We start from the raw sequence: 13,361 nt of genomic DNA, 5'->3' as shown, positions 1-13,361 counted from the left end.
AAAATATCTTATCTAATTATATTTATAAAAAATTTGTATCAAACTTTAATTTATAAAATTTTTTAAAAAATATATATTTAATATTAGATATTTTTATCATATTTTAAAATATTTTGAGATTATTTTTATTGTTAACAAATGTTATAGTTATTTTTATCAACATATTCAAAAATTCGGGATAATTTTGAGAATTTATCTATCTTCTATGGTACATTTCTCTTTCTTTTTTCTCCTTATTTATTAAGGAATAATATTTAGACTAATTTTTGTATTTATTTTTCTATACCAATTTTTTTTATCTTATTTTATTTTTATGAATCACTTTTAATAATAAAAATAAAAGATACATAAAAAATAGTACATACAACGTGCTTTTTAGTTTTTAATAACTGAATTATTTTCACAAATTCCTCTCTCCTCAAATTTTCTCTTTAAGGATGTAGTATTTAACTATTTATTAATATTATTGCTTTTCTGAAAGGGAAATTAAAAATAAAGAAAGAAAAAAGACAGTGATTTTGTGGCGGATATGATTTGCCCATTTTTCTTTGCCAATATGGAAGTATGAAACTAGAATCCAATTTGGAATTGAGCACCATCATGTTTTCTCTTTAAAAAAAAAAAATAGTCAAATTGATAAGGTATTGCCATCGATGAAGAAACACGGCGAACACGAAGAACATGGCAACCTTACCGAAACCCTCCTCCTTCAACATAACGACCAAAAGATACAACATCAGCTCTGGATCGAGACCAAGAAGCTATGGCACATCGTGGGCCCCTCCATCTTCAGCCGCGTTGCCACCTTCACCATGAACGTCGTCACCCAAGCCTTCGCTGGACACCTCGGCGAACTCGAACTCGCCTCCATCTCCATCGCCAACACCGTCATTGTTGGCTTCAATTTTGGCCTCCTCGTAAGTAATATAAAATTATTGATAATAATTTAATTTAATCATTTCTAGTTTTAATTTGGAGAATGGTGACGTGGACAAAACAGTTGGGAATGGCGAGCGCGTTGGAGACACTGTGCGGGCAAGCGTTTGGGGCAAAAAAGTACGGCATGCTGGGGATATACATGCAGAGGTCATGGGTGGTTTTGTTTCTGTGCTGCTTCTTGCTCTTGCCATTTTACGTATTTGCCACTCCCATCTTGAAGCTTCTAGGGCAGCCTGATGACGTGGCGGAATGGAGTGGTATGGTGGCTGTGTGGCTCATCCCTCTTCACTTCAGCTTTGCATTCCAGTTCCCGCTGCAGAGGTTTCTTCAGTGCCAGCTCAAGACGGCGGTGATTGCGTGGGTTTCGTTGCTGGGCCTCGTGGTCAACGTGGTCACCAGCTGGCTCTTCATCTATGTGTGGGATTTTGGAGTTGTTGGTGCCGCCATTGCTCTGAATTTGTCCTGGTGGGTTCTTGTGATTGGGATGTTTGCTTATACTGCTTGCGGCGGTTGCCCATTGACTTGGACCGGTTTTTCCATGGAAGCGTTTTCTGGTCTATGGGACTTTCTCAAACTCTCTGCTGCTTCTGGTGTCATGCTATGGTATGCTCTAATTATGGGTTATACTATGTGTACACTAAAATCAGTCACTAAAATCAGTTATCAGTATAAAATATATACTGAAATATAAATACACATTGAATATAAATACATTAATAGATGATTTTAGTGACTGATTTTGATATATAAATAATATTTTTTTAAAAGAAATTTATTATCAGTATTTTATTAAAATTTAACCAATACTTAATTTAAAAAAGAAGTGAGAAATTTGCATGGATACGATGCAGCTTAGAAAACTGGTATTACAGAATATTGGTGCTAATGACTGGGCAGTTAGAGAATGTGACGGTTGCTGTTGATGCCTTGTCGGTATGGTAAGTTAATTTCTTCAATGTAATTTATATTTAGTGGAGGTTTAATGTTTGAATTAATTTGAAATTTTAATTTACAGTATGACTATCAATGGTTGGGAAATGATGATTCCCCTGGCCTTCTTCGCTGGTGTTGGGTACACTTCTGGATCCTTCTTCTTTCTTGAGTTCCGTGGTTGTGTTTAATTCTTTAAATTTTATGCGTACGTAGATATGAATGTGCATAGATACAGATGCCATTTCACGTTTTGTGCATGTCCCCTTTCCATAACTTCGTTATATGTATTTTCCAACAATAATGATATGAACCTTTATTTTGAACTCTCTGTTGTTCTATACTTTTCCTTTTTAAATTATTATACATAAATAAAAAATTAATTATATATTATATTTGTACTATTTTTACTTTTTTGACCAATCTTTTATCATCGCCAATCACGCGATGAATGTTATTTGAGTAAAAATTCAGATGCAGTCGACTTCACGTGAAGTTGATTGATTTGACTAAATTTTCATCTAATAATTCTTAACTATCAATTTTCTATAAAATTAACTACACTTAAATTTTCACCATGTCATCTGTGTCTTTCTTTTCATTTCTTTTTTTTTTCAACACATACACATCATCTTTATCTTTATTTCTACGTATCAAAAGTGTGATGATATAACTAAACTTCAAACATATTTATATGTATAATGTTAGAAAATGTCACTATCATGGTATCCTATCCCCTTGTGGCCTTGTCTCAGCGGCCCACCAGATGTCGAATATTAATTATATGGATGTGATAGGATTTTAAGTGTTATAGGCGAGTGAATTATATAAGGCAGATCAAATTTCATGTAAAGTTGATAATCGAGATTGTTAAATAATTTGATTGATTTGATTAAATTTTGATTTAACTGCTTTTAACTATCAACTTTACGTGAAGTTGACTATACCTGAATTTCCACCTCATATTAATTATGTTTTACAGAGTAAGGGTAGCAAATGAGCTAGGCGCAGGAAATGGGAAAGGAGCAAAATTTGCAACACAAGTGGCAGTGGCACAATCAATTGTGATTGGGGTTGTGTTCTGCGTGATAATAATGATTTTTCACGACCAATTCGCTTACTTATTCACCTCCAGTCCCCAAGTCCTTGATGCCGTTGACCACATGGCTTTCCTCTTAGCCATCACCATCCTCCTCAACAGTGTTCAACCCATTTTGTCAGGTCAACTTTTCTCTTCCATCCTAACTAATTATCAAAATGATATAATATATGGTGTACGTAAGTATAAATATTAGAATATACATATATATGATACAGGAGTGGCTGTTGGTTCGGGATGGCAAGCATATGTAGCATACATAAATATAGGGTGCTATTACGTTATTGGACTCCCTCTTGGAATAATCATGGGATGGATCTTCAAAACTGGCGTCGGAGTATGTATCAAACTCAATATAGTTCTCAATTGAGTCAACCATTATTTTAACTAACGTCTCAGATCAACCGTGACAGGGTATATGGGGAGGGATGATATTTGGAGGCACTGGAATCCAGACGCTCATACTCATCGTTGTAACGTCACGATGTGATTGGGAAAAGGAGGTAGAGTTCTAAATAAATTAAACTTGCTAGCTAGCTCTCTCATTCTTTATAATTCTTATCCTTTAATTTTCCACATTTCGCACCAAGAAACGAACAAACTCATATATATCACACATTTCAACTTTTGCCTACGTGTATGTCTTGCCTTAGCTGATAGTATATATTGTTGTTAGTTAATATTAGTCGGCCAAAATTTGCCAACAATTATTTTTATATGAAGTTAAAAATTAAAATAAATAAATAATAATTTAATTAAATTATATTAAATTATTTAATCGATTTTAATTATTAATTTTACACACATATATATATATATATATATATATATGACTATATGAGTTATGCTACGTATATATTAAAATCAGCTATTAAAATCAATTATCAGTATAAAATACATGCCAGAATATAAATATATATTAAAAATAAATTAAACTACATATATATTTATACACAAATACATTGATAATTAATTTTAGTGTATAAATAATATTTTTATATATATATGAGTCTCTAATTTATTAGTCAATATTTACTTATATAAAAAATATTTTAATTTAAAAATAATAGTTAAAAATAGTTAAATAATTTAATACTATTTGATGTAATATTTATCTACACCTCAATTATTATATATAAGACATGTTTAGGTGAATAATTACATATTTAAGAATATTTGTTGTCACTTTGTTCTCAACTAGGGTAATTAGATGTCGTTTAACTGTTTAAGGGTTTAACATATTTTGACAGATTTTGCTAGCTAACATTCTAATTGAGAACAAACTCATAGTTAGTATTTTATGAAGAATAAATGGTTAAATTAGTTATTGAAAGATCATTTATTTTTTAAACTAGATACTGAAAGATTTTTCTTTAATTAAATTTATTTTTTAAAAATTTTAAGTTAGTTATTTTAATTTTTTTGTTATTTTCGTTGTTAATGGTATTAAAATTGATTGATATGACATATTAAGTGATACTATAATATACACTTATAAGTTTTAATAGCAACTAACTTAATAAGTTTATAAAATTAGATCAAATCAATTCTAAATTGAATTTCCAATGCCACAAGTTTTCCCCTCAATTAGATTTTTATTTGATTTAATTTCATAAACTTATCATGTTAATAGTTAATTAAAACTCCTATGTATATGAGGTAGTATTACTGAACATATCACATTAACAAATTTTGGTATCATCAATAAAAAAAATAATAGAAAAACTAACTCGATTAATTTAAAATCTTAAAAAAATAAATTTAATTAAAATAAATTTTTTAAAAACTAATTTAAAAAATGAGTAGTCTTTCAAGAATAAATTTGATCATTACTTCGTTTTATAAAACTAATAATAACTATCAAAGCCTAGCTAACTGTGTTAGCCAATAACATGCATGCATATGCTAATAATTTTTCTTAAATTTTCCCCCTTCTCTGGCTTATTATTATTGATTGCATTTTGGCAGGCTGAAGAAGCTAGTTCCCGGGTAAAGAAGTGGTCAAATTCTAAATCGAACGACCAAATAGAGGGCACCTCTGATCCCCATTAATATTAGATTTAATATGATCAGAACGATTATATATTAGCTAACTCGAGTTTTGATTTGTTTGCTTCTCCAATGTCCGGCCAGTTACTAGAATTTGCCATTGTTATGTGTGTATGTAACATTCTTTGAATGCGGCTTTTGAAGTTACTTCATATACAAAAGTTCTGATTAAGAATAAGCCTTGCACTGTGTGCCCATGTTATTCTCTTTCTCTTTTTTGGTTGTCCATGTTATTCACTTTAGTGATGCCTACACAAGTCAACAATATGCACCATACATAGATGATTAGGGAGTGTGTTTGATTCAAGCTATATTATTTTATATTTAGAGTAAAGCTCAAGGCCAAAAAAATTTATTATTTTTGGCCCGTATTTTTAAATATCAGTCCAATATTTTTTGTCTAATAATTTAATAATATATTTTTAGTTTATATTTTTAAATATTATTAAAAATAATAAATTTTGTTAGTCATTTAACATTTTTTCTATATTTATTCTAGAATTTAAGTAGTTTATGGGATAACGGAGTTTTATTTTGATCTCTTCTTTATTGTGTTAGCCAATTGATGTTGTTAGTGGTTTTCGTATGATTTATTGCCTTCATATCTTATTTTTTTTGTTGATATGCTTTTATAGTAACCGTATTAAAGATAATCAGAAAATTTTTTATTTATTAAAATCCTTTAATTACAATAAGGAGCCGAAAAAGAATGTTCGTCAAGTATTTTTGTTTTTATATCTCGGAAGAAAACAGTTGTATCTCAATATTTTCAAACGATTTAAATAATATTTGATCCAAGATATGAGCCACCTCTCCAGAATTCGTATAGAATCTAGAAAATAAAACAAATAGTTGGTTACATTAAACAATATTGAATACAACTATAAACAAAGTTATTAGACACATGAGAAAAAGATCAATACTTACAGTCTTAGTGTTTTCAATTCTTAAAAGATATTTATTGACTTGAGTGTCAGAGTTTTTTTTGGCAAGTTTCACGCTTAGGTTCAAATTCCAAAGTGTCTATACTACGGTTATTTGTGAGATAAAAAGAGAGGTCATTAAACAATAGCAACGAGTTATACTCCAAATTGTGTACTCTTGACAAATATGGGATTTATACGTAGATGGGACCTTTAACAACGAAGGTTGTGGAGCAGGAGTTGTTCTCAGGGTGCAAGTGGTGTCTTTGTTGAACAATCAATCAAGTTCTCGTTCCAAACAAGCAACAATCAATCTGAGTATGGGGCCCTGTTTGCTGGTTTGCGACTTGCTAGGGAAGCAAATGTCTAACACATTAGAGCAAACTGTGATTCTCTGCTAATCGGCCAATAGGTAAGTGGCAATTTTTAGGTACGAGATAACCTCTTAGAGCAATATTTAAATACAGTAAAGAATTTACAACAATTTTTTAACATTTTGAAATAGTACATATACCTCGAGAACAAAATAATCGAACTGATATCTTGTCTTAATTGGCTACATCTAGAACACAGAATACCCTACCAGTTTTATCACAACTAACACTTGGGGAACCAAGCATATATGGTAAAGATGTTACGAGTTTGTCATAGGGAACAGATTAGAGATACCCATACATAGAATATCTGAAAATAGGAAAATACCTATAGAAGAAAAGTCGGAAATCTTTAAAAGAAGAGCAAACTATTTCACCATCATCGGGGACGACCTTTACAAGAGAGGATTCTCCTAACTATTACTCAAATGTCTCAGAAAAACAAAAGCAGAGCTATCAATCTCTGGCCTTCACTAATAAAAGATTGCATGGAGAATGTCCAGCGCTATGATAGCTAAAAAAAATGTACGCCGATCATTCATAACCCAGCCAAACTACTGTATACCACCGATATCGGCTGGCCTTTTCATAAACCGGGGCTTGATATCCTCAAACCTTTTCCGATATCAACCTAGCAAGGTAAAATTCTTACTAATAGTTATAGATTACTTTACAAAGTGTGTTGAAGCGCAGCCACCTGCCAAAACAACCTCGGACAAGGTACGCTATTTTATCTAAAAGATTTTAATATGTAAATATGGGTTACCCAAAGGAATCATTACCGACAATGGTCAACAATTTACTGATAAGAAAATTGCGCTTTTTCTAGCAAATCTTAACATTAAACACCATTTTTTCTTTGTAGAGCATCCACAAAGCAACGGACTTACAGAGACAGCTAACAAAATCATTTTGTAGGATTTAAGGAAGAAATTAACAGAGACTAAAGGATGATAGGCCAAAGTTGTTCCTGAAATTTTATGGAGTTACAATACCACACCACAATCCTCAACAAAAGAAACACCATTCCAACTAGTGTAGGCTGCCCTTGATACTAGTAGAAATCTCCCAAGGCTCACCCCGAACCGACCTATTAGACGACGCGACTAACAAAGAGATATGGTTAGTCGAGCTCGACACATTAGATGAAAAACGTGAGCTGGCCAGATTTAGACAACAATATATGCAAATCACAATACAACAAAAGTACAACAAGAAAGTGCGTCCAAGAGTATTGCAACAAAGAGATTTGGTACTCAGAAAAATTAAAGATGTTCAGAAATCTCCAGAACATGGGAAGCTCGCAGCAACTTGGGAAGCCCCTTTCAGGGTAACAAAAGTGCATAGAAAATGAGCACATTCTCTACAAACATTAGCTGTAGCCGAGTTACCTAACACTTGGAGCATATCATCACTACATTTGTACTGTAGCTAATACTTTATAAAAGACAGGGTAGAGAGGTACTTTTTTCCTGATCATGAGATTTTTTTCTGCATTGAATTTTACTCAGATAAGTTTTAACGAGGCCGATCACCCTACACCTTCCACAATAGATGGTTTTTCAATCAAATGCTATAAACTATCTTATTCATACAAACCAACATACAATAGTTGAAAACTATAAAGTCATTATTACTCGTTAACAAAGAGCAAATCATTCAAACAATCCAAACCACCATTTATACAAAATAAAACCGACTTCAAAGGTCGGCCAAAATCTTAACAAGTTCAAAATAAAGCTGACATTAAAGGTCGGCATAATCAAAACACAAGATTCAAAACAAAGTTTCCAAGACAAAGAACCAAGTCAATATAGTCACATACAAAAGTTTCTTTTACCAGTAGTCATGTTCTCGTCCTCAATTTCACCTGCTTGATTGTCAACAAGCTTGCTATTTAAAACAATTTTTGTCACATCAAGGTTACCAACATCAAACTCCGGTAAAAAAGTCAACACTCAACTTACTGCCCAATCAAAACATGCAGTGAACATTTCTAACACTTCATTCTCTAACTCATGAATTTGGAAAGTCCTTTTTCCTTCTCATTATCAGAATCCTTCATTTGGATCTGCAATAGCCAAATCTGATCTTGTAGCTTCATTGCCTCTTCTTGTTTGTTTTTCATCTTAGTAGTCACATCCACAATCACATCATCCCTTTCCTTCAAAAACTTTTCCAAATTCGCTACCCTCTCCACAACACCTCTTTTCTCGGACCCTACTAGCTCCATTGTCCTACCTATACATAATAACCTCGATGCAACTACCTGCAAACATACAAATAATCAAACTAAATAAAAGGAAGAACAAGCACAAGTATACAAGTCAATACTCTAATACATACATGCATATACTTGACAATAGCCTCTTTTCCAACCTTCTTTAACAGCCTAACGTCACCAGGATGCTGGACGACCTTATCAGCTAGCTCCGCAATTGGAAATTGCTCACTTCATAAAGACTAAACACCGGCTCCATCAGCATAGCCATGGAGCCTCTTCTGCTTTTCAAAGGCAGTTCTGCCTCCAGTTTCCACATCTATCTCTTCCTCTGAGAGAACCTTCAACGACTTTTTAGAATCAAACGTTTTCCTCTTTACTTGATGGGTAGGACGAGCACTTGACTGGGCGACATCAACATCGATGTCTTTTTCAGCGCCCATAGAAACGTCATCCTTGTCACCTTTCTTCTTCTGAAGAAATGACATCAAACATGACGAAGTCAACGTCAGAGCCTTCCCACCTAGCAAAAACAAGCATACGAGCATTAAGATAACGTCAAAAGGAAAACAAAATTCTACACACCATTCCCTTACCTATATACTCACCTAGGTCTTTCTTATATGATTCCACTTTTAACAAATAAAAAATAACAAACAAACACTCCCCGGACGAAAAGCACTCAATTAAAAACTTCACAAATCAGTTCTCTTCATGACTCCTTTCCAACACTTCAGGAATTTGCATAGGTTCAGGGCACCAATAAAGTGGAAATTTTTTGACCAACTGGTCATAAAAAAAGAAGGGATACTTGGTTTCAGAAGAGCAGACTTTTACAAACATTCCCTTAAAATCTCTAAACGAAGACTTATATAACGAAGATACAGAGCAACCAAGAAAATTGCTAAGGTTAACCCATGTATCTTTTCGCACATCTTTAGATTGAAAGAGTGAAAAAAAATGTTTAACGATGGTGGAAACTTAGGAAATTTCATCAAACATTCATAGGCTCGAAGAAAAGCCACGAATTCGGATGTAATTGTGAAGGGGCACAGTTCAGTTGGGTTAACACGGAAAGCAGGAAAAAAGAAAATTTCAAGTTTAACTCTGTGAAACAAGGAGTGTATAAATAAAAATGAGCCCAATTCCCCTCCTTTCACAAACCCTTTCTTCCCCACTAAAGGGAAGAAATTCAACACCAATGATTGCACCATCTTTGACCCAGCTCCCAGCCCTAAGCGTGGCAAGAGACTCCGCACTACTAAAGACTGACGCACAAGACTTCACATCAATATGCTCCCAATGGTAAATGTCATTTTTTACCTTCACAATTTTATCCCTAACCATAAGAACACAGAAAAGAGCAAAGAAAAGAACAAAACACTAACCTTTTAAGCTAATATCTTTTTCTTCCTCGAAGTAAAAACAGTAGATAAAAAGTGTTCCTTTTCCAACGTCTGGTTACACAAGTAATAAAAAGACAAAAGTTGGTTTTTAAATCATTTTCACATGTTTTGATAATAACCGTTTTTGATCACCAAACTGTTCATTTCCCACTTGAAGAAGTGGTAATGATTCTCTTGGAAAAATCGCACGCATCATTAAATATATTTTATTACACTTTTTGCATTCTGAAAGTGAAAAACCCAAGCTTTCTTCGATAAATGAAACATCATAAGTTGAGCTTGAGGGCTCGTGGAATAACATCACTCCAAAGTATAGCAACATTTCGAGATATAACATCATAACAGCATCTTTGTTTAAAAGCTCAAACTTGCTAAAGGTAAAACTATGATCTAGTAAGTTACGCTTGAGGGCTATGATCCTCTTATATTTTGGAAGAAAGCAGTTATATTTCGAAACGTTTTCAAACAATTTAAACAATATTTGATCGAAGATATGGGCACCGCTCCAAATTCCGCATAGAATCTCGGAAACAAAACAAATAGTCGGTTACATTAAACAACTTTAAATACAAGCACAAACAAGGCCATTAGACACAGGAGAAAAAAATCAATACTTCAGTCCTATTGTTTTCAACTCTTGAAAGATATTCACTAATTTAAGTGTTAGAGTCTCTTTTGCAGATTTTACGCCCAAGCTCGAGTTCCAAAGAGTCTCTACTACGGCTATCTTTGAAACAAAGAAAGAGGTCATTGAACAATAGTGACGAATTATACCCCAAATTATGTATCCTTGAAGGAACAGTTTCTATTATTATTGTTTATTTATACGATCATGTTTTATGAAAAAAATAGTCACTTATCAACTACGAGATAAGAATATATATCTAGTGTTTAAAAAAATCTTTGACCATGTTATTAAAAAAATGTTTTCTATTATGAAAAATTAAATTATTCTGCTACGAAATATTTGATATTATTCTAGTATTTATGTTTAAAAAAAATTAAATAATATGTAAAAATATATTAAAAGACCAATAGAATTTATTGTTTTTGGCCATTACTTTTAATCGTCAATCTAATTTTTTTAGTCTAGTAATTCAATAATATATTTTTAGATTTTAGCTCACACTATTAAACATTGATGACTAATTGATAGTCAAAAATAATAAATTTTATAATTTTCTAAAAATATTCTTACAAAAATATTAGTAACCAATTAGTAACTAATTTTTGGTATTTATGAAATATTTTTGTTATTCTTAACATAACTGCTTCCATTCTTAAATAATTATAATAAAAAAGTATTTTTTAAAATTATTAAAATATTTCTTTATATTTTAATATATTAAATATATCAAAAATTTAAAAAAAATTATTATTATATTCTTAAAATATATTTGTAAGACATAAATTAGTTGAATAAGTGATATATGTTTCACTCTTGTATGTATCAATGCAAGGGTGATATTTTTTATTTGTGATTAAAAAAGATTAGCTCATATTGGGAAAGAAAAAAGATGTAGTATCTTTTGTGTGTAAGCCTGGTAAAGGAGGCCCAAATACCGATTAGAAATATTGGTTATGCTATTGCTAACTAAAGTGTTTGGGTCAGGCGCTAACAAAAAATAAACATTTGGAATAGCAGAAAAAAATTGAAAACCAACCATTTATGTTAGTTGTAGAGTCTGCCTGCAAAGCTGAGATTTGGGGTGTATATATAGGTCTAAAGATAATATAGATCATGAGTCTGAAAAGAATTATTATACAATGTACCTCTAATGCTATTATATTTCTTTTTAATGATTCTAGAAATCTAATCATCCAAATGCTTTAATTAGAGACATTTATAATTGGAGGGCTAGAAATTGGGAGTTATTTTTTGTATGGAAAAAGTTTGGAACCAAAGTTAGGAACCAAAATCAGCCAAATCTTCTATTTTTAATTTTATTTAATGAGATGAGCAAAATTTAATTGCTATCTTTTCACGCACTTATTTTTTTTATTACAATATTTATTCTATATGAAAACATTAACTACATATATTAAATAGCATATTATAATTTATAAGCACATACGTTTAATATTTTATATTCTTATTAAATGAATACACATAATTCATATTTATAGTATTTAATTTATACTATAATAATAAACCATATTTTTTTATTTATTATGTAACATCTATATATATACACATATTTTTTATAATTAATATATTTTTACAATTAATATTATTCAATTTTAAACTATATTTTATTATGTATTTCAAATTATTTTACATATATACTAATAAATCATGATTCAAAATATTTTAATATTTTATTTTTGAAGACATTATACATTTAAATCAACGTATAATTTTTTAAATCACTGTCTTTGATAATTTAAAAATTTATTTCATGTTTTTCAAAGTGAAAATTATTTATTTTAATTCACATATATTTCTAAATTTTACTATAATTAGTTTTGAAAAAAAAATGTCAAATACCTAAATTAATTTATTCAATTAACAAATTTATTCATAACATCCACAAGTTCATACACGTAACATCCATAATTAAGTAAGATACACATAACATCCAAAATTTTATATTAATAACATCCATAATTTTATATTTATAACATTCATAATTTTATATATATAATATTTATAATTAACAATTTTTTATAATTAATATTACGAAATTTTAAATTATGTGTCTTGTTATATATTTCAAATTATCTTTACATGTAGACCAAAGGGTCATAATTTTAATATTTTTTATTTACTATTCATATGTATACTTATTTATTGATTTTAATATGATAAGTTAATAATTATTTTTAAAATTTTATTTTTTAATTTTTATTTATATTTTATATTTTATTTTTTTATTTTATAATAACCTATATGTAAAATATGAGTTGTATACCAGATGTTGTTAAATTCTCTAATTTAACATCCATATTTTTATACGTATAATATTTATAATTTTATATATATAATATCCATAATCAATAAATTGGTGCTAATTTATTATTATTTATTATTTTATTTTGCAGGTCATGAACTAATAATTTTGGATATTTTTAATTTTCAATAAATAAAAATTGATCAAATTTAAAATATTTTATTTTTTATAAAATGTGTTGAGGTGATTTGAGTTTTTTTTTTAAATTAAAAATATAAGAATTTGAAATTTTTATTTGAAAAAAAAATATACAATTATAAATACATGTAGTAATAATAAAGGAGAAATTTTCGCAGTCTGATTCACATTAAATTTGAAATTAGCTTTTAGTATAATTAAATAAGGAAAGATAATTAATTATAGAAAAAAATTAATTGCGTCAATCAAATTAGGAGAGTGATTCACACTTTCTTATAAACGCAAATACTATTAATCATATATCTTTATTTATTATTTATAATATTTTGGT

General features: G+C 30.1%; 1 protein-coding gene across 1 annotated transcript; it reads left to right on the top strand.

Annotated features, from left to right (window-relative positions):
• Nucleotides 1–559: 559 nt before the first annotated feature.
• Nucleotides 560–5,301, top strand: LOC107460949 (protein DETOXIFICATION 27). Its single transcript, XM_016079384.3, has 8 exons — nt 560–917; nt 1,001–1,542; nt 1,791–1,877; nt 1,955–2,011; nt 2,852–3,090; nt 3,187–3,305; nt 3,382–3,471; nt 4,937–5,301. The coding sequence occupies exons 1-8, from the start codon at nt 654–656 to the stop codon at nt 5,018–5,020; spliced, it is 1,482 nt and encodes a 493-aa protein (XP_015934870.1). The 5' UTR covers nt 560–653; the 3' UTR covers nt 5,021–5,301.
• Nucleotides 5,302–13,361: the final 8,060 nt, after the last annotated feature.

Source organism: Arachis duranensis, chromosome 8 (genome assembly GCF_000817695.3).
Source record: "Arachis duranensis cultivar V14167 chromosome 8, aradu.V14167.gnm2.J7QH, whole genome shotgun sequence".
Lineage (NCBI taxonomy): Eukaryota > Viridiplantae > Streptophyta > Magnoliopsida > Fabales > Fabaceae > Arachis > Arachis duranensis.
The sequence above is the reverse complement of the archived record's forward strand: the minus strand, read 5'-3'. Positions and strand labels throughout refer to the sequence as shown.

What these genes read in the sequence shown, in the direction of transcription:
- LOC107460949 (XM_016079384.3), top strand. Translation starts at nt 654, where the DNA reads ATGAAGAAACACGGCGAACACGAAGAACATGGCAACCTTACCGAAACC. An exon ending in GTTGATGCCTTGTCGGTATG is followed by an intron (nt 1,878 to 1,954) that starts GTAAGTTAATTT and finishes TTTAATTTACAG; the next exon opens with TATGACTATCAATGGTTGGG. An exon ending in TGTTCAACCCATTTTGTCAG is followed by an intron (nt 3,091 to 3,186) that starts GTCAACTTTTCT and finishes TATATGATACAG; the next exon opens with GAGTGGCTGTTGGTTCGGGA.